General features: G+C 36.8%; 1 protein-coding gene across 1 annotated transcript in view; it reads left to right on the top strand.

The window, feature by feature from the left end:
- The first annotated feature begins 11 nt into the window (after nt 1–11).
- Nucleotides 12–20,075, top strand: part of f8 (coagulation factor VIII, procoagulant component) — a 27,978-nt gene continuing 7,914 nt past the window's right edge. Inside the window, exons 1-20 of the mRNA XM_077247232.1 lie at nt 12–193; nt 1,714–1,811; nt 1,896–2,018; nt 3,489–3,701; nt 4,690–4,863; nt 5,655–5,879; nt 7,300–7,555; nt 7,630–7,810; nt 8,462–8,549; nt 8,882–9,099; nt 10,604–10,754; nt 10,849–11,058; nt 12,961–14,065; nt 14,420–14,585; nt 15,279–15,521; nt 16,368–16,596; nt 17,078–17,260; nt 17,708–17,824; nt 17,945–18,016; nt 19,103–19,188. Coding sequence (XP_077103347.1) covers nt 45–193; nt 1,714–1,811; nt 1,896–2,018; nt 3,489–3,701; nt 4,690–4,863; nt 5,655–5,879; nt 7,300–7,555; nt 7,630–7,810; nt 8,462–8,549; nt 8,882–9,099; nt 10,604–10,754; nt 10,849–11,058; nt 12,961–14,065; nt 14,420–14,585; nt 15,279–15,521; nt 16,368–16,596; nt 17,078–17,260; nt 17,708–17,824; nt 17,945–18,016; nt 19,103–19,188 — 4,287 coding nt within the window. The 5' untranslated portion in view covers nt 12–44. The remainder of the gene's footprint in view (nt 194–1,713; nt 1,812–1,895; nt 2,019–3,488; nt 3,702–4,689; nt 4,864–5,654; nt 5,880–7,299; nt 7,556–7,629; nt 7,811–8,461; nt 8,550–8,881; nt 9,100–10,603; nt 10,755–10,848; nt 11,059–12,960; nt 14,066–14,419; nt 14,586–15,278; nt 15,522–16,367; nt 16,597–17,077; nt 17,261–17,707; nt 17,825–17,944; nt 18,017–19,102; nt 19,189–20,075) is intronic.

The raw sequence follows: 20,075 nt of genomic DNA on the forward strand, positions 1-20,075 counted from the left end.
CAGCATCACATTCAGTCAGCGTGTGTCTAACTAGAGCTCCAGTGATGAAGGCTGTGCCGTTCCTCCTCTTCCTCACAGTGTGTCTGAAGTCTTCCTGTGTCCTGGCGAAGACTCTGGAGTTCTTCATCGCAGCAGTGGAAACCAAATGGGAATATGTGTTTACAGATACAACAGATCCTGCTGCAAACCAGAGGTGGGCACTATTACTATTATGCACACATAACAATTACATGCACTACAACCCATAGTTTTATCATAAACCATGCATTTTTTTATTCAAATTTTTACAGAGTTCTTAAAAACACAACAGTGGTGTTTTATCAGAGTAAACTGGAATGTGATCATAAAGCATAATGTCCGTATTTTATGCTTTGAGAAAGTGTTTGATCTTTTCATTAGTTGACATGGACTCAGTCCAGCAACATTCAAAGGCAGAAACTTTGAGGACTGTCCAAAATCCAATTACACTCCCATAGTTGTGTAGTTAAACAGAGCATAACCAAAGTGAAATAGCTTGATTGATCGTTTGAAGCCTAATTTGGTTACTTTTTAATCCCAGATTCCTGTTATTTATATTTGATATATTCTAGTAATTATTTTCAATCCATGAATAATGCTGGCGGTCAGAACAAACATCTTTGATTTGGTGTTTTCAGAACAGATTGTGATAACAGTTCATTAGTATGAAAACGCAGCGGATCATTTGTTGAATATGCATATTTCTTGAAACCATAGATAATCCTTTATGAGGCATAGAACATTCTGTTATTAGAAGTCAATCCTGACATATTAAAAGACCATCTCTGGTATAATTACTAAACATTAGTTTATTTATTTATTTATTTGAAAAGGGTCCATGAACAATTTTTTATATATAAATGTTTCCATTTCATGCATTTTGTACCAGATTTACACAAAGGCTGATTTTCATGCATATTCCCTTGGCAGGTCATCACTAACATAAATGATAAATATGACACAAACAGTTCCTACGTACGATTAAACACACACACACACACACACACACACACACACACACACACACACACACACACACACACACACACACACACACACACACACACACACACACACACACACACACACACACGCCACATTTTTTTAAATTAAAGAGTCAATTAAATTGCAACCATGTCAGTGTTTACAGAGTTTAGGTTGATTTTTAAAATGATTTCAGCTTCAATTTAACAAGACCAATAGATTTAAATCGATTACAATAGATGTAAAATGTCAACCCCCCCCCCAAAAAAAATAAAAAGTTTCTCTAAGATCCTACAATGATGACAATTTGGTTTTTAATATACAGAGTAAATATTAAGAGACTTAGCACTGAACCTTGGGGTACACCCATTGTATAATGTAAGTTACAGGACTAAACACCTTTAATTTTCACACATTGTTCTCGATTTAATAAATATGAGGATATTCCTGCTAAAGCTCCAGATGAAAACTGAAACTTAGAAGAGAAGAACTTTGTGATTAACCATATCAAAGGCTTTACGCAAATCTAAAAGTACAGCACCAACTAATCCTCCTTTGCCAGGTCTAGATTTAATTTGCTCTATTAAATGAAAAGTAGCTGTTTCACTGAAATAATTTACTCTGAAACCAAACTGTATACATTGTATTGTACTGTGTTGTATTGCATTGTATTGTATAGATGGCTAGTACAATTTTAATCATTCTTAACAGGAAATTTGCATCTGGTGTGCAGAAATACATCAAGGCTGTATATACAGAATACACCGATTCCACTTTTACAACACCAAAGTCAAAACCTCCATGGGCTGGTCAGTATAAACCCTGCTTCTTATGAAAAACATTGAGATGCTTCAAATTAACTTGGACAGGATGTTAATTTATTTCTGTTTCAGGTATTCAAGGCCCGACCATCAGAACAGTGGTGAACGACAGGGTTGTGGTGCACTTCAAAAACTTCGCCTCACAGTCTTTCAGTATTTCTCCCATCGGTATTCCGTACTGGAAACAATCGGAAGGTAAATCTAAATGAATGTGCAGCGGATTTGCATTCATCTTCTTGGAATTCTAGAGATATTTGCAGACACTTTTATCCAGAGCGACTTACAATTGAGGAATACAACAAGCGATGCATCTTAAAGAGGCAATAAACATGAGAAGTGGTAGAAATACAAAGTTTCAGCCATCGTTCATAATAGTGCAAGCTATAGACCTTATTCCTTGTTCAAAGAATATTTGTCTTTGAACTTCTGTTTTTGCGGTCGCTCTGTATATTTCTGCATATTGTCCAGGAGTAATTAGCTTTTAAAGTGGATTTACTTAATGTAATGTTAACGAAAGTTTTCATGAGGATTGTAATGTTTAAAGCAGATGTCTTAAGATTAAGATTTTAAAAACGAGCCGTTCATTCATAAATACGCAAGATCGCTGGAAGACAAAAGACAAGGAGCGCAACGCTGAAAAGGGGCGGGGCTACATAAGGTCTATAACAGGGACGGATTAAAGGGATAGTTCACCCAAAAATGTAAATTCTGTCAGTAATTACTCTCCCTCATGTTGTCCAACCCCGTAAGACCTTCGTTCATCTTCGGAACACAAATTAAGATATTTTTGATTAAGTCTGAGAGCTGGATCACTCCTCCATAGGCTTCTAAGGGATTGACACTTGTTCCCCGAAAAGTTATTAAAGACATCGTTAAAAGAGTCCAAGTGACTACAGTTGCTCCATCTTAAGTTTATAAAGGGACGAGAATACTTTTTGTGCGTAAAAAAACTAAAATAACGACTTTATTTGAACTATTCATTTCCTTCTCTGTGGGCCTCGTCTGAGTTCACTACTGTAACAGCGCAGCACTTCTGTGTTGTACATCACACGCTTCACACACATGACCAGCGTCCGCCAATAGTGAGCCTGCGTGTGACGTACAACACAGAAGCGCTGCGCTGTTACACTAGTGAACTCACACGAGGCCCACAGAGAAGGAAATGAATAGTTAATAATCTCAGATTTAATCAAAAATATCTTAATTTGTGTTCCGAAGATGAACGAAGGTCTTACGAGGTTGAACAACATGAGGGAGAGTAAATACGGACAGAATTAAAATTTTTGGGTGAACTATCCCTTTAAGGAAGGAATAGATAAAAGAATAAAGGAGGATAATTAATTCCAGACTGCACAATTAACTTTTACAACATTAGGTATAATAGTGCCAAGAATCAATTCACAGCATCATTATAGATTCCATTTGGAATTCTGGAATTTGTTTTGTAACACTGGATATTCTAATAAATTCCAGGAGTGCTTAAAGTCCATGTGATTTCCTTTTTTGACAGTTGTATAAACCAACATATGGTAAGTCTGGGCTTATCCGGAAAAAACAAAAGCAAAAGAAAAGAAAAGAAATATCCTGAGATATATAGCAATATCCTGACCAGTTTAAAAACCCATAGTGTGTAAAGATAAACCTCAACATCCTTCTGCTTTTCAGGCGCGGGGTACGAGGACTCCAGTTCTGTTCAGGAGAGAGCGGATGATGCAGTGCCTCCTGGCGGATATTATAAGTATGTGTGGGAAATTTCCCCCAACTCCGGACCAACCACATCAGACCCGGAGTGTCTCACCTACATTTACTCATCACAGGTGGACATCGTGCGAGACTTAAACAGCGGACTCGTCGGGACTCTACTGATCTGTAAACCAGGTACGACTATGTTCCTTCTCCGTTTATATATGTGTCAAACATATCAATTTAGAAGTAAAATAACATTTTTTTTTAAACAGGTGTGACTGTTCCTTCAATTGAATTTAATTCACATTTATTTGTATAGCGCTTTTCACAATGCACATCGTCTTAAAGCAGCTTTACAGAAAAGTCCACATTACAATTTAGAGTGTCTGTTATCAGAAGTAACTGTCTAATTATGTATTTCAGAAATGTACATATAAAAAATCACAGTTAGCAAAAAATGTATCAATTTAAACAATGTGATAATTAAAGGCAGAAACAATGAGCTCATTGAAATAATGAATACTTGTTTGTTAACAAATGATTATGACATTCTCTGTTGGGATGTGTCAAACCTATCTGTTTTTTTTTAAGGTAAAGTACGTTTAAATGGGTCCTATTATACTTTTTTTTTACATGTTCAGCTTTCTTTAGTGTGAAAAAGCTCTGCAAAGTCACTCCAAAGTTTCTGAACTCCTGAAACGCCTCCATTGTAGTATTAAGTTTCTCCCGGGAACAAACACGTCACAATATTCCTCATTATAATAATTCATACGCAGAATAAAGGGGCGGGGCCTGGTTGAGTTAGTTAGTAGTGTGCTAAACTGGTGGTTATGGGAAGGGGCGGGACATTTCCCAAACACACTCGAAGCGCTCGACCAATCACAACACACTGATCCAGCCGACCAATCAGAGCACAGTGTGCTTTTCAGAAGGAGGGGCTTCATAGAGACAGGAAGTAAACAGAGCGTTACTGACAGACTGGGAAGAGAGGAGCCGCAACAATGGAGAATATGAGGAAAATAATCAACATTCAAGCAGGAAAACCTGTTCTAGGAGAGCCTGAAACAACATTAAGACTCTTTAAAAGGGCATAATAGGTCCAATTTAACCACTGAGGATTTGTACTGAATGAGACTGGTGGTAAATACGTGACATGTCCTGTAACATTTGACTCTTTCAGAGGCTCTGACGGAGGAGAGACAGCGGAAGGCAAAAGAGTTTATTTTGTTTCTTGCTGTCTTTGATGAGAGTAAGAGCTGGTACCAGGAACTGGGCAGAGCAGACAAACTGAAGAAAACATCCAGTCCAACCCAGTACCACACCATCAATGGATACATCAACTCTACATTACCAGGTGCGAAATTACTTCTTACACTACTGGTCAAAAGTTTGGAATAATTACGTTTTTTTTTACTGTTTTTATGTATTTATTCGAATTAAAAAAATTAATATTGTGAAATATATGACAATTTTCTGAATTCAAAGCTGAATTTTCAGCATCATTACTCCAGTCTTCAGTGTCACATGATCCTTCAGAAATCACTATAATATGATGATTTGATGCTCAAGGAAAATGTCTGATTATGAACAATGTTGTGTTGCTGAATTTTTGTGGACACTCAAAATTGTGGGGTAAATAAGATTTTTTTTAAATGAAATTAAATAATTTTATTCAGCAAAGATGCATTCAGTTGATCAAAAGTGACAGTAGAGTAGATTTTTATAATGTTACAAAAGATTTCCTTTGAACTTTCTTTACATCAAAGAATGCTGAAAAAGTGCAATATCCACAAAACCGTAAGCAGCAGAAACTATTTACAATATTTGTAATAATAAGAACCATTATTAATAAATGAGCACTAAATCATCATATACTGATTTCTGAAGGATCATGTGACACTGAAGACTGGAGTAATGATGCTGAACATTCATTTTTGATCACAAGAATAAATTACACTTTACTATAAATTTACATAGAAAACATTTATTATCATTTTTATGCATTCTAAATTTCTTATTTTTGTTACCGGGGAGAACAAATAGGGTAATTGAACAAATTATTTAACTGTTCTGAGTTGACATATGTTGTACTTTACATGTTGTAATTCTCAAACGTATTCAGTATCTCTGCTCATGTTTGGTCAGGTCTAACCGTGTGCCAGAAGAGCCCGCCGGTGTCCTGGCATCTCATTGGTCTCGGCTCCACCCCAGAGATCCACAGCATCCAGTTTGAAGGACACACACTAAAGGTGTTCGACCATAAGCGAGTGACCGTAGAGATGACCCCCATGACCTTCACTACGGCTCTGATGAAACCGTCCGCTCTCGGAAAGTTTCTGATCTCTTGCAAGATCCACTCTCACGAGACGGGTAAGACTCTTTCAATAACATGATGTACAAGGTTTTGAATTTGTACTGTAAAAATTCTCATCCGAAATATCATCTGTACTTACTTTGTAAGATAAAATTAGGCAATGCCGATGAGGCGAAGTGGCTGATGTACATCATTAACAATGTTGAAAACAGTTGTGTTGCTTAATTTTTGTGGACACTCAAAATTGTGGGGTAAATACGTTTTTTTTAAAAATGAAATTAAATAAATATATTCAGCAAAGATGCATTGATTCAGTTGATCAAAAGTGACAGTAGATTTTAAAAATTCTCATCCGAATATCATCAGTACTTACTTTGTAAGATAAAATTAGGCTATGGCGATGAGGTGAAGTGGGTGATATACATTCAATTTTCCACAAAAATATGATTGTTTCCACAGAAATGTGAAGCAAGCAGCACAATTGTTTTCAACATTGATAATAATCATAAATGTTTCCTGAGCATTAAATCATCATATTATAGTGATTTCTGAAGGATCATGTGACACTGAAGACTGGAGTAATGATGCTGAAAATTCAGCTTTGATCACAGGAATAAATTACACTTTACTATATATTCACATACAAAACAATTATTTTGATTTGTAATAATTTTTCACAATATTACTGATTTTATTGTATTTTTGAACAAATTAATGCAGCCTTGGTGAGCAGAAGAGACTTCTTTGAAAAGCATTAAGAGATCTTCCTTACGCCAAACTTTTGAACGGTTTAGTGTAAGTTTTGCAACATGTTCTGCTGGAGGGGGCTTCAAAAGTTAAAAGATAAAAGACAATAAAAGAGATAAAGTAAACTACATCTTAGTGATTAGGAATAGGAGGCATGCTGTGTTATAGTTACTGATGAGAAATGAAACGTCTTCAGAAGAATAAAAGATCATGCTTGTGGCCAGTTACGTTATACATTGTCTCTTTTTAAATTGGATGTTTTAAGTAGAATAGTCGAAATTTTATGTTTCATAATTCCCTGAAATGCCTCCATTGTAGTCTTGAGTTTCTCCTGGGAACGAACACGTCACAATATTCCTCATTATAAAAATTCATACGGAGAATAAAGGGGCGGGGCCTGGTTGAGTTAGTTAGTAGTGTGTTAAACTGGTGGTTATGGTAAGGGGCGGGACATTTCCCAAACACACTCGAAGCGCTCGACTAATCACAACACACTGATCCAGCCGACCAATCAGAGCACAGTGTGCTTTTCAGAAGGAGGGGCTTCATAGAGACAGGAAGTAAACAGAGCGTTACTGACAGACTGGGAAGAGAGGAGCCGCAACAATGGAGAATATGAGGAAAATAATCAACATTCATGCGGGAAAACCTGTTCTGGTAGAGCCTGAAAACAACAGCAAGACTTTGTTTTAATGTTTCTCTAATGTTCAATTTAATCCTCTTCTCCAGCTGGAATGAATGCATTCTTCACTGTTGAGAACTGCCCTGAACCGTTGACAATCCCAATCCCAGACAAACGAAATGTCGTACATTCTGATGATGATGAGCCGGAGGAGGATGAAGACAACATGTTCTCCATAGTGTTCAAGCAAGGAGGCCCTGTATCCGTGCTTCGCTCGAGCGCCAAGGGAAGACCTAAAGTGTGGGTCCATTACATCAGTGCAGAGGAGATAGACTGGGACTATTCATCGCAAAGCGGCGACCGGTACGACTGTGAGCATGTCTTGAGGTGAATGAATGTGAAATATACTGAAACTAATGATGATTTGCATGTTTCAGGCCTTCAAAATCATCATCAGCAGAATCTGAGTGGTTCAGAAAAGGTCCTCAGCGCTTGGGTGCGGTTTATAAGAAGGTGGCTTTCATTGAGTACACAGACAAGACCTTCACTGAGAAGAAAAACACCGGGAAAACGCTGATGGGTCCAGAGCTCAGAGGGGAAGTGGGAGATAAATTTCAGGTACGAAATGTAGATTTAAAGAGATACAGGTGATCAGATAAAGACAAAAAAGAAGGAAAACCTGAACGGTTAAATCACAATACTGCGATTTGATGATCGCACTAAGCCATATCACAATCTCACAACCATGCATCATTAATATTAATTCATTAAAAAAAGTTATTACATGGTTTTGTGGAATACTTGATTCTGATTGGTCAAATCGCGCCTCGATAACACCCGCTGAAAGCCGATAACAATTGTAAATTACTATTCAGTGAGAGATGACTGACAGTTCATCTTGATATTTAAAATCGCGGATATTTTCTTCTATATTGTGACACATTTGAATGAACAAACGATTCAAGATTGAAATTCAATTCAATGCTGTCTTCAAAGTGTTAAACTTATAGTTAAAAAATTTAATTTAGGATACACTTTATTTTAAGGTGATGTGGTTACATTGAACTAACTCATATAAGTACTGAGTAAAATTAATTAACTACATGTACTGGTTTAGTTACTTGTAATTATGCATGATTTACCGTTATTACAATAGTAAGTACATGTTGTAACGTGTAACTACATCACCTTAAAATAAAGTGTTACCTAAATTTGAGGTAATGATTTTTTCAAAGCTTTCTGAAATACTCTTTTGTATATCTCTATTAGATAGTTTTTAAAAATAAGGCCAGTCGACCATTCAACATTTATCCAAATGGGCTGACCAGCGTTCAGCCTTTAAAGACAACAAACAAAGGTACGAGACATTATATTCTTACAATTTATTTTTCATATTTTCCATTTATATATTGTTTTAAATTTTGCTAATTTTTAAAAAAAAAATAAAACTAGTTAAAGTTATTTTTAAATATGTCGTATAGTTATATTTCAGTTTGAGTTATTTTAGTGCTTTGCCTCGACAATTAAAAGATGTTTACATTTTATTTGATTTCAGTTCATGTTTATTTTATTTCAACGAACAAATATGGTTTTACATTTTGTTAAAGATAATTACTCTGGTGTCAAATAGAGTGGATGCAAATGACTTTTAATGGGATTAACACATTTCTCTCTGTTCGTGGGTTGAAGATAACCGGGTGGATCTTCGTTCGTTGGCCGTTCCACCAGGTGAGATAATGACGTACCTCTGGAAGCTGACAGCAGAAGACGGACCCACAGATGCCGACCCACGATGCCTCACGCGCTTATACCAGAGTATGCTGGATCCCGTTCGGGACGTGGCGTCCGGGTTGGTGGGACCCCTTATCATCTGCAAATCCCTATCTCTGGACAAAAGAGGCCGAGTGGTGAGAAGAAACCCTGATGTAGATTTCATTATCTCAACAAGGGCTCATTTGAAACATGTGGCGTCATTTCTGCAAAATTATATTGCGTTGGCCGTTGGTTGTAACGATACCCTCATGTCACGATTCGATGCACAAGACATATGGTAAAAGGTTAACAACAAATGTACTGTTGGTTAAAATGCTAAATTTGATATTAAATTGTGGGTGTAAACGAATAGGCTTGGACTTGATGCTGGAAACCCAATGCACAGGACAATAGAGACACCAGAATAAACATATTCATGATTCTGAAGCTGAAAACAGAATTATTTTACAAGAATATGCACTAAAATAATGTCGGACACTTTTTACCGGTAACATCTGACATTTTGCATTATCAGGACCCACAAATATTCCTCCATTGCATTATTATACATTATATTCAACATAGTATTTTAATGTAGTACTGACACTAAAACTCTGTAAACTTAAATTTTTTTCTCACAGAAATCACGATACATATTGATGCATTTTTATATTGCGATATATTGTGACATGATTTATTGTTACACCCAGTGGTGTAGTCTAGTTTTTTGTAGAGAGTATACTGTGATATAAATCACCGTGATGAAAAACCGGGGTTTTTATAAACCGGAGTGAATTTATGAATGAAAGTTCTTTCACAAAACGATGTTGTTACGAATCCTCACACTTTTTAAAGTGGGTATACGGAAATCCTTGACATTTTCTAGTGGGTATACGGCGTATACCTGCGTATCACGTAGACTACACCACTGGTTACACCCCTAGTTGCATGTTTACACTTTTAAAGTGAAATGTTGTGATTGAGTGGCGCTAAAAGTGCATTCTGTTTTTATCCTGAAACAGATAAAAGCGAATGTGGCAACATTTTATTACGTTGGTTGTTTTGTGTATAAGTGGCGATAAAAGTTAATGCTCTATCGCTTTTGAAAATAACCTTCCACCCTCACTGAACAAAAACCAATAGTGTTAACAAAAGCAAATGTGATAAAAAAATTTTTTATATATATATATATATTTTTTTTATCTTGCTTCTACCAGTCTTCGAGCTCTTTTATTCTGACTCTTGTTTCACAAGTGCGATGCTGTACCGAGTTCAGTATGTCAGAAAAGCCAAACGTATGGAGATGGTTATGTGATGCAAACGTGAAAATGTATTGCTTTACAAATCATGCACTTATGGTAAAAGTGTTTTCAGGCCATAACAGTTTTAAGCAAGGAACCATGAAAAAATAAGTCGTAGTTATAGATGATCTGACCCTGTTATCATAACTTGTTTGAAAAAGATTTTTTTTTTTAGGTGTTTTACTGACACAAGTGTTAATTCCAGCTGTTTTTCTGAGTAAAAATGTTGGTAGGCGCATGTTTTTCCAATGAGCCTATGTTGGTTTATCAGATGGATGGAAATTATTACTAATAAATACAAACTATAAGTATAAAGACGGATGGTAGATGATAGTTAATGCTCTTAATGTTTTCACAGGTAACTTCAGATAAAGAGAAGAAGCTCCTGTTTACGGTGTTTGATGAAAACAGAAGCTGGTACTTTGAGGAAAACATTAAAAGGAATATTGAAGATCCAACTAGGATTAATCGCAATGATCCGGATTTCTACAATTCAAATGTCATGCACAGTGGGTGTTATTTTTTTAGTATGGGATTATCTATGGTAGTTTGTATTGTTATTTCAAACTGGATTAACCTTAATTTTTTAATCGTCTTTTTCAGCCGTTAACGGTTTCATGTTCAACCACCTACAATTCAAGATGTGTGTTGGCGATGTGATACTCTGGCATGTGGCGAGCGTTGGCATGCAAAGCAACTTTCTGTCAGTTTACTTCACAGGAAATACGTTTGAGAAGGATAAAACATACGGCACTGTCCTCACACTCTTCCCAATGACTGGAGACACTGTGACCACTGAAGTGGAGATGCTAGGTAAGGGTCAGAGGTCAAGGAACCCCTGAACGATATTAAGTTTTTACTGTATTTTTGATTAAATTTAATTATTTCAAACTTTTGACTAGTATATAAATAAAAACGCCCAAAACACTAACGCTGACTAAGACTTTAACTAAAATTGATAAATATAAATTTATAACATAATGAAAATTAATTTGAACTGACTTGAGCTGAAAAACAACACCTTTGTCTTCTATAGAGCTGCTTATAACTAATTTCATAATTATGAACTTTAAAGTTATTGAATTGTTAAAGTTACCCTTCAAATTGCGCAAATTCAAAATCGAAAATACGCCCAATGGAAAAACGTCAATTCCGCAAAAACTCTCATTTATCACAAAAAGTTTTTACGCTCGCATGAGGTGGTTTTTCAGGCATTTCGAAAAATAAATATTTCGCAAAACTGCAATGTAAACAGTTTTTGCGCATTTACAGGTCACCTGACGTAGATGACGCGATGTGTTTGGACAGAATACGAGACAAGAGTTCTTTATTAAATTCAGAAAAGACAAAAGAATTACAGGAATACTGGATTCTAAACCTCAAAGAAATGCCAAAATCAGGAGCTTCTAGCAGAAATGAGTGAAAAACACCCAGAAACACCCGCTCCAAGTATAAGGGTCTTTCCTCACCATTAAAGGGATAGTTCACCCAAAAATGTAAATTCTGTCAGTAATTACTCTCCCTCATGTTGTTCAACCCCGTTCATCTTCAGGACACAAATTAAGATATTTTTGATTAAATCTGAGAGCTGGATCACTCCTCCATAGGCTTCTAAGGGATTGACACTTGTTCCCCGAAAAGTTATTAAAGACATCGTTAAAAGAGTCCAAGCGACTACAGTGGCTCAATCTTAAGTTTATCAAACGACGAGAATACTTTTTGTGCGCAAAAAAACAAAAACGACTTTATTTCAACTATTCATTTCCTTTCTGTGTTGTACGTCACACACATCACACACATGACCAGCGTCGGCCAATAGTGAGCCTACGTGTGACGTAGCTCTACGCAATCACACTACGCTAACTGACTCGAGACCCACGGAGAAGGAAATAAACAGTTTATAATAAAGTCGTTATTTTTGTTTGTTTTTGCGCACAAAAAGTATTCTCGTCGCTTGATAAACTTAAGATTGAGCCACTGTAGTCACTTGGACTATTTTAACGATGTCTTTAATAACTTTTCGGGGAACAAGTTTCAATCCCTTAGAAGCCTATGGAGGAGTGATCCAGCTCTCAGATTTAATAAAAAATATCTTAATTTGTGTTCTGAAGATGAACGAAGGTCTTACGGGGTTGAACAACATGAGGGAGAGTAATTACTGACAAAATTTACATTTTTGGGTGAACTATCCCTTTAATGCTTGGAAAACACACATACAGTACGTCTCCTTCGATTAATAATAATGGCCGGTGCGGTGACTGAGAAATACGTAAACCTACCAACATCCGTCGCCATGATTTTTGTAATGACTTATCACGAGAGGGAAAAATTAAGTTTTAGCCGCATAACATCAGTTAATGGAAACGCCGTCATGTCGCAATCGTTTTTTGTCGACATTTAGAAAAAAAGTTTGTGCAAATCTGTAATGGAAACGCGCCTACTGTTATTTTCCTGTTTATACTGTAAATCCGCTTTGAAACAATCTGAATTGTACAAACGGCTATAGAAATAAATGTGACTTTACTTAATTGGAAATATTATAAAACTATAGTATATTAATGATACTAAAATAACTCTGGTTTGACGACATCAGCTGAAAGAGAATGCCTTGTGGGGGCGGAGCAAGTTATCCATTAAGTTATGAAGACAAATACAGGAACCTTTCATTAATAGAACCGGTTTTGATTTCATGTTCATAATGTTTGATCCTTGTAGGTGAATGGGAGGTCAGCGCATTTGACCCTGATCTGAAAAAGCGAGGCATGAGCGTTCGCTACACGGTTGTTAACTGTGAAAGAGTGCTTCCTTTGGTGGACAACGAAGACTACGATGATGACTTCATTGAATTCATGGAGCAGAACTTCCCGATTCCACGGGGAACAATGGAAAAGGACCGCACTATCGCTATTCGTGTTTGCCGAAACAGAACAGTGACGGAGTCTGCGACTGGACGAGTAAACATGAGCCGAGCTTCAGACAATGAGAGACAAAACAGAACCCGTGTATGTGAGATAAGATATGTACCGGTAAAGCGGGAAAAAGATCTGGAAGCGTTATCGCAGGGTGGGATTCCACAGGATATTTTGGATCAACTGGAAGAGGAGATGGGAGGAAATTCTCTGGAACGCCAGAAATGGTCCCACCACAAATCTTACAGAAGTAAACCAGAGTTACCAAACGAGATTGATCCTACAGTCACATTAAGTTCCTCAGAAAACAGGGAATTAACAGGAGAACATCAAAATGTGAATGCATACATTCAGTCGGATCACAACAAAACACATCCAATTGGTCAAACAACAAATGACCTGTTTAGAAAATTCCTTCTTAAAGATGCAAACTTGTCGACTGACCTCAGTCAACTTCTGAACGACTCTAAAGAGGTCAAATCAGAGAACGTGAGGAATCGACGGGAGCTGTGGAGCGTCAGCAAAGACAAAAAAGTGAATGTGAAAGTTCACAGCAACAATGAAGTTATGGAAGAATCTGGAAGTTCTGGTCTAAAGACGGACAAGATGGAGGAAAGTTTGAATCCATTTAACTATAATTACAAAGATTTAAAGAAGTTCCAACCAGATTTGGAACCGGTTTTGGGACCAATGTCTAATTCATCAGATAATCAGACATATGGCAGGAAATCATTGGCAAGTGACTATGATGATTATAGCGATGAGGGAAGCGTTCTTGGTTTGGATCATCATGTTGAAGATAATGTCGGCATTAGGTCAACAGAGTCGAGGTTTCGTAGTTACTACATCGCGGCAGAGGAAATCTTCTGGGATTATGGGATTAATAAACCAGCCCAGCTCATCAAACCAAGGTAACAGTACATATAAACATATTGAACTGCCACAACCACAGTTTTGATCATTTTAGCAGACAAGAATTTCAGTTTGGAAATATACAAACAAGCCTTAGTGAGCATAAGAGACAAAAACATGAAACAATTATGAACTTTAGACCAATAGTGTGTGTTTATATACATTATTGTATCCGTTTTACATTGCATAAAATACATTTATGGTATCAGATTGAATCAAATCCATTTAGTTTAGATTTTTATTTGTATATAGGTAGTTATAGTGCAAAAAAGCACTTTTAGATGGCGATATTAATATTAATAGCCTATAACCAGTCGTAAGGACCTTGCACTAAATGTTGGATGTGTCCACAGGGAGATCCGAAGGGGAATGAGAAAATATTTCCCAGCCTATAGAAAGGTGGTTTTCAGAGCCTATCAGGACAGAGATTTCAAGCATCCAATCAAACGAGGAGAACTGGACGAGCACCTCGGCATTATGGGTCCTGTGTTGAAGGCAGAAATCAATGATGTTCTTACTGTAAGTTTCTTCATGAAAAGGAGGTACTAAAAGCATAACATTGCTTTCTTAAGGTCTAGTCTTACCGTTGTTCGGGCAAATATTCACAGGCGAAATCGAGTCTTTTCAATAGAAATACACGCAATTGGGAATTTCTCGTAAAGGCGAAAGTGAAGACACTCAAATCTCACCACACTATTCTATGAAAGCTTGTTTCTGCCGCAGAATGAAAAATAAAAAAGGTAATTGAGACTTTTTTTCTCACAATTGCGAGTTTACATCTTGCAATTCTGACTTTTTATCTCAGAATTGTGTGATATAAAGTCGCAATTGCGATAAATAAACTCGAAATTCAGACTTTTCTTCTCAGAATTGCATGTTTATATCTCGCAATTCTGACTTTATAGCACGCAATTGAAAGATATAAAGTCAGAATTGCTTGACATTAAGTCGCATTTGGTAATAATAGCGAGTTCACATACATCTCACAATTCTGACTTTATAACAAACAATTGTGACTTTATATTACGCAATTACTAGAAATAAAGCCAGAATTGTGAGAAAAAAAGTCGCAATTATCTTTTAAAAAATGTTATTCTGTGGAGGAAACAAGCTTCCATAATTCAAAAATGCATTATCACAAAAGTATTTATTAATCAGCAAAGTTTCGGTTAACTCGCCCACTCTAAATTCTTGCATTTCTCTTCCCATAAGGTGGTTTTCAAGAACCTGGCATCCAGGCCGTACTCTTTCCACTTGCATGGGGTGTACGATAAGACGCAGGGGAGTTTCGGCCCTGGATCGGGCCCAGAAACCTCCAAGGCTGAGGAAGTGCCAGGTGATCCTGTTCCTGCGGGCGAGGAGAGGGTGTACAACTGGAGAATCTCCAAACGACAAGGTCCCACAGCGTCAGAGTTTGACTGCAAGGCTGGGGCCTATTACTCCAACGTCAACATGGTAATTCAATGTGCAACACAGGAATCAAAATTAGGTTGCTTTTGTGGAATTTGAGGAATCTTTCATGTCTGAAGCACAAAAGTTTTACATATTTATGTTGTTTTTACGCCCTCCCATTGTGTTGGGTCAGATTGACCCCATTTGATTTTCAAACGGCTTGAAACAATGACATTGAAACTTTTTGAATATTTCCCATTTTGGCATGCAAAGTTAATTAAAGGGAATGCAACGTTTTGGAAAGGCTGTACAGGTTTTGTGTTGGGGTCATTCTGACTCCCTGTTGGTTTCCATGCAATTAACCAAAATCATCACTTTTAACATTTATACTACAGTAGCTTATCAAACAGTAATATATGAAATGCATGAGAAACAATGAACGTTTACTCAAAATTGAAGACTCTTCTTCTGAATCACCCGAAGAAAATGAATTGTTTCGTGAACTGGTCACAGTCCAATCCAAACATTTTATGTTTTGGATATCAATTACTGAAAAGAAGTGTGAGAAACACATTTTACATTAATCTTTTAAAGCTGATTTTTGTCAAATTGCATTGAAACCAATGCAGGTCTATTTGACCTGCAACACAAAAGTTGTAAAGTTGTAACACAACAGGAGTGTTAAATTGAATAGAAAAAACAAACAAAAAACAGGTGAAAATATAATGGATAATCATTCATGTTCCTCAAACAGAAGAGCATAGCACTTGCAACTCCAAGGTCATGGCTTTGACTCCTAGGGAATGCATGAACTGCATTGCTTGAATGCAATGCAAGTTGTTTTAAATAAAAATAATCTGCCAAATGCATGAATGTAAACAACTTCTGTATTCCTCCTGCGTCCACCAGGAGAAGGACATAAACTCTGGTCTAATCGGTCCGATGCTGATATGTCGTCCTGGGACCCTCCGTTCACGCGTAAACCTTCAACCTGACGTGACAGACCTCTTCCTTCTCTTCACCACCTTTGATGAACGAAAGAGCTGGTACCTCGACTACAACATCGGGAAGTTTTGCACCCCACCCTGCCAGGCCAAAGTAGACGATCCGTGGTTCGAGAAGAGCAACAAGTTTGCAGGTACATTATGCCATCATTTGTGATTGACACTGCATGCATTTTGTGTTGAAAATTACAAAATAACCAGTCTGATCTGTTCACGTCCTCTGTCTCAATAAATATTTGCATCTATGGCAATGCTGATAACAACAAATGGATCCATGTGTTTATGCTTGTTATTGTGTAATTCAATTGTTAAATATCCTTAAAGCCTTTTCTTTAGTACAAGAACAGTAAACAGGCTCCATGTACACAGTTTTTATAAATATAAAGAAACATTATGGTAATGCATTGATTCAAGGTGACACATTTATATTAACATATATGCATTTGGCAGATGATTTTATCTTTACATTGCTTTCAGGGTATACATTTGATTAGTTCATGCATTCCTTGGGAATCGAACCCATAACCTTGGAATTGCTATTGCCATGCTTTCCCATAAGGAACTGTAATAATAGCCACATTATAACATTGTGTGTTGTTTTATTGGCACTTGTAGCTATTAACGGCTACGTGTCAGAAACGCTTCCTGGCCTGATAGTTGAACAGTACCAGACGACTCGTTGGCATCTTCTCAACGTTGGGGGTCAAGGCGAGTTTCACGCTGTACACTTCCACGGACTGCCATTCAGAATCGGAAAAGATCAGGATCACCGCATGGGAATTTTCAATCTCTATCCCGGTAAACTATACACATACCCTGCACACGGCACCTTGCATGCCGGTTAGTATGTTAGGATTACAAATCACAATTCATTAAGCATAATTTCTCACAACATAGACCGACACTAACGTTCAAAAGTTTGGAATAATCAAGATTTTGAAATCTCTTCTGCTCACCAAGGCTGTATTTATTCCTTTCAAATCAGTAATATTGTGAAATATTATTTCAATTTAAAAATAGCTTTGAAAATATAGCAAAGTGTAATTGATTCCTGTGTTTAAAGCTGACTTTTCAGCATCATTACTCCAGTCTTCAGTGTCAGAAATCATTCTAATATGATGATTTGCTGCTTAAGAAACATTTCTTGATTTTTATCAATGAAGAAAAAACAGCTTCATATGTTTGTGGAATCCGTGATGCACCTTTTCTCTCTATCAATATCACTTATTCTGTCTCCTTTGGCAGGTGTTTTTGGGACGGTTGAGATGAGGCCAGCTATCGCAGGCACCTGGTTAATAGAGTGCACTCTAGGGGAACATCAACTGGCCGGCATGAGAGCCAAGATGCTGGTCTACAACCCACGTAAGAGCTTTTCTCGATAGGAGATTGTGGAGGAACGTTCTGGTCATCCTGTTTCTTGAGTCATGTTGTGAATCACTTAATAGTTAGCGGCACCTGAAACTGATTGATTTTGTTCTACAGGATGCATTCAGCCATTAGGAATACAGACAGGGTGGATTAACAACAACCAAATAACAGCCTCTGATCACTATGGTAAGAGCAACAAAATGCAACATAAAACCCACAAAATAATAGTACAATGAAGGTATTCAAATGTCTGATGTGTGCAATGGATTTGATCCAGCAACGTTTGTGCTCCACACATGAATGATTCCTCAAATCATGTTTATTGAGGAGAAATTTGCTAGGAATAAGATTTAAAGGGGTGGTAAAACACGATTTCACCTTTTTAACTTTAGCTGGTGTGTAATGTTGCTGTTTGAGCATAAACATCTGCAAAGTTACAACGCTTAAAGTTCAAAGCAAAGGAAGATATTTGCTTTCATAGTTCTGGCAACAGATATTTGGCTACAATCGTTCTAAAAATACAAAAGTAACGGTGTCATACATAGGTGTACACCTAATAAAATGTTGTTTTTTTTAATAAAAAATGTTCTTGAATACACTTTTGTGAATAGACAAACACTTGTTAGTGTTATAATTTATACATCAACTATAATAATTAGTACAATTAAATAATAGCACATCTAAAAATTAATGAGACAACAACAACAAAAAACAAACCATTCTGAAACGTCGTTTAACAGCCGTTCTTGAATAGGTTCTGCTCGATCATCTTCACTAACATTCTCTGGGTCCGATTGGTTTTATTGATGCCATCGTTTATAATACACCAAAGCACAAACTAGGCTACCGGTAAAGGTAAGGGGCGTGACGTTTCCGGAAAACGTGCACTAGTCGGTTAGCGAATCACAACACACTGGGCCAGCTAACCAATCTGAGCCCATTGCGTATTTTTGATGGACTGGCTTCATAGAACCAGGAAACCATCAGACCGTTTTTACAAGGAGGGACAGAGCAGTGTAGAATAAAGGTAAAATATATGAAAAATAATGCAATTTTTAAAAAACGAAGCATGAACACATGTTACAGTGCACCCCACAAACACAATCAAGTCTTCGAAAAAATGTGTTTTACCACCCCTTTAAGATTTTCGCCTGACATATGATAAAATTGGTGCCATAGAAGAAGTCCCATAGAAATTTGGGAGTTTTGACTTGGGCCATAAAATCTAGTATTTTAATATAATTATTTATTGAAATGCCATTTCTCTTAAAGGTGTTTGGAAGCCCGATTTAGCCAGACTTGAGTTATCGGGATCGATTAATGCCTGGATGGGTAGAGGCTCAGACTCCTGGCTCCAGGTAAAAGAAAGCTTGTGTTTGCAGAGATAACATGCTGTACTTTGGCTCATTTGTAAGGAAAACATGTTATGATTTATTTGTGGCTCATATCACAGACAATAGTGACTCTTTGCACCACAGTCAGTCTGTCATTCTTGACACATTTTTCTTTCATTCTCAGCAAGACAAAGTGGGAAATAGTTTTGAAATACTATAAATAGTTTCTGCACAGTAGATTGTATTTAACCTTTGACTCAATAGTGTTTGGAAGAGCAAGAGAAAGAGAGAAAGCGTGTAGGATACACAACAATTTACTATTTTTAGCAGGATTCCTATGATCATGCAAAACTAGGAAATATTTCCTGGAAGTCATGGAAATTAATTAAATCTTAATTTTAAAATAATGGAAGCTTGTTTACGCCACAGAATAAAAAAAGGTAATTGCGACTTCTCATCTCAGAAATGCGTGACAAAAAATCGCAATTGCGATTTATAAAGACAGAATATAAAGTCAAAGAGATATAAAGTCGGAATTGCGAGATATAAATAAAAATTCAGACTTTTTTTCCCGCGATTGCGAGTTTATATCTCGCAATTCTGACTTTATATCTCCCAAATGCGTGTTATAAAGTCAGAATTGCGAGATATAAACATGCAATTCTGAGAAAAAAAATCTTATTTCTCATAATTGCTAAATTATATCCCACAATTCGGACTGTATAACACGCATTTGGGAGATATAAAGTCAGAATTGCAAGACATAGACTCGCAATTGTGAGATAAAAAGTCGCAATTATCTTTTAAACTGTTTTATTCTGTGGCGGAAACAAGCTTCCATAGAAAATAACGTAAATGTCTGTAGTGAAATATTTATTCAATCGCTTGAAATTGTTCTAGTAATCAAAACA

The sequence above is a fragment of the Siphateles boraxobius genome, unplaced genomic scaffold (assembly GCF_051911475.1).
Source record: "Siphateles boraxobius isolate OS27281-9 unplaced genomic scaffold, OSU_SipBor_1 3, whole genome shotgun sequence".
In the NCBI taxonomy this organism is placed as follows: Eukaryota; Metazoa; Chordata; class Actinopteri; order Cypriniformes; family Leuciscidae; genus Siphateles; species Siphateles boraxobius.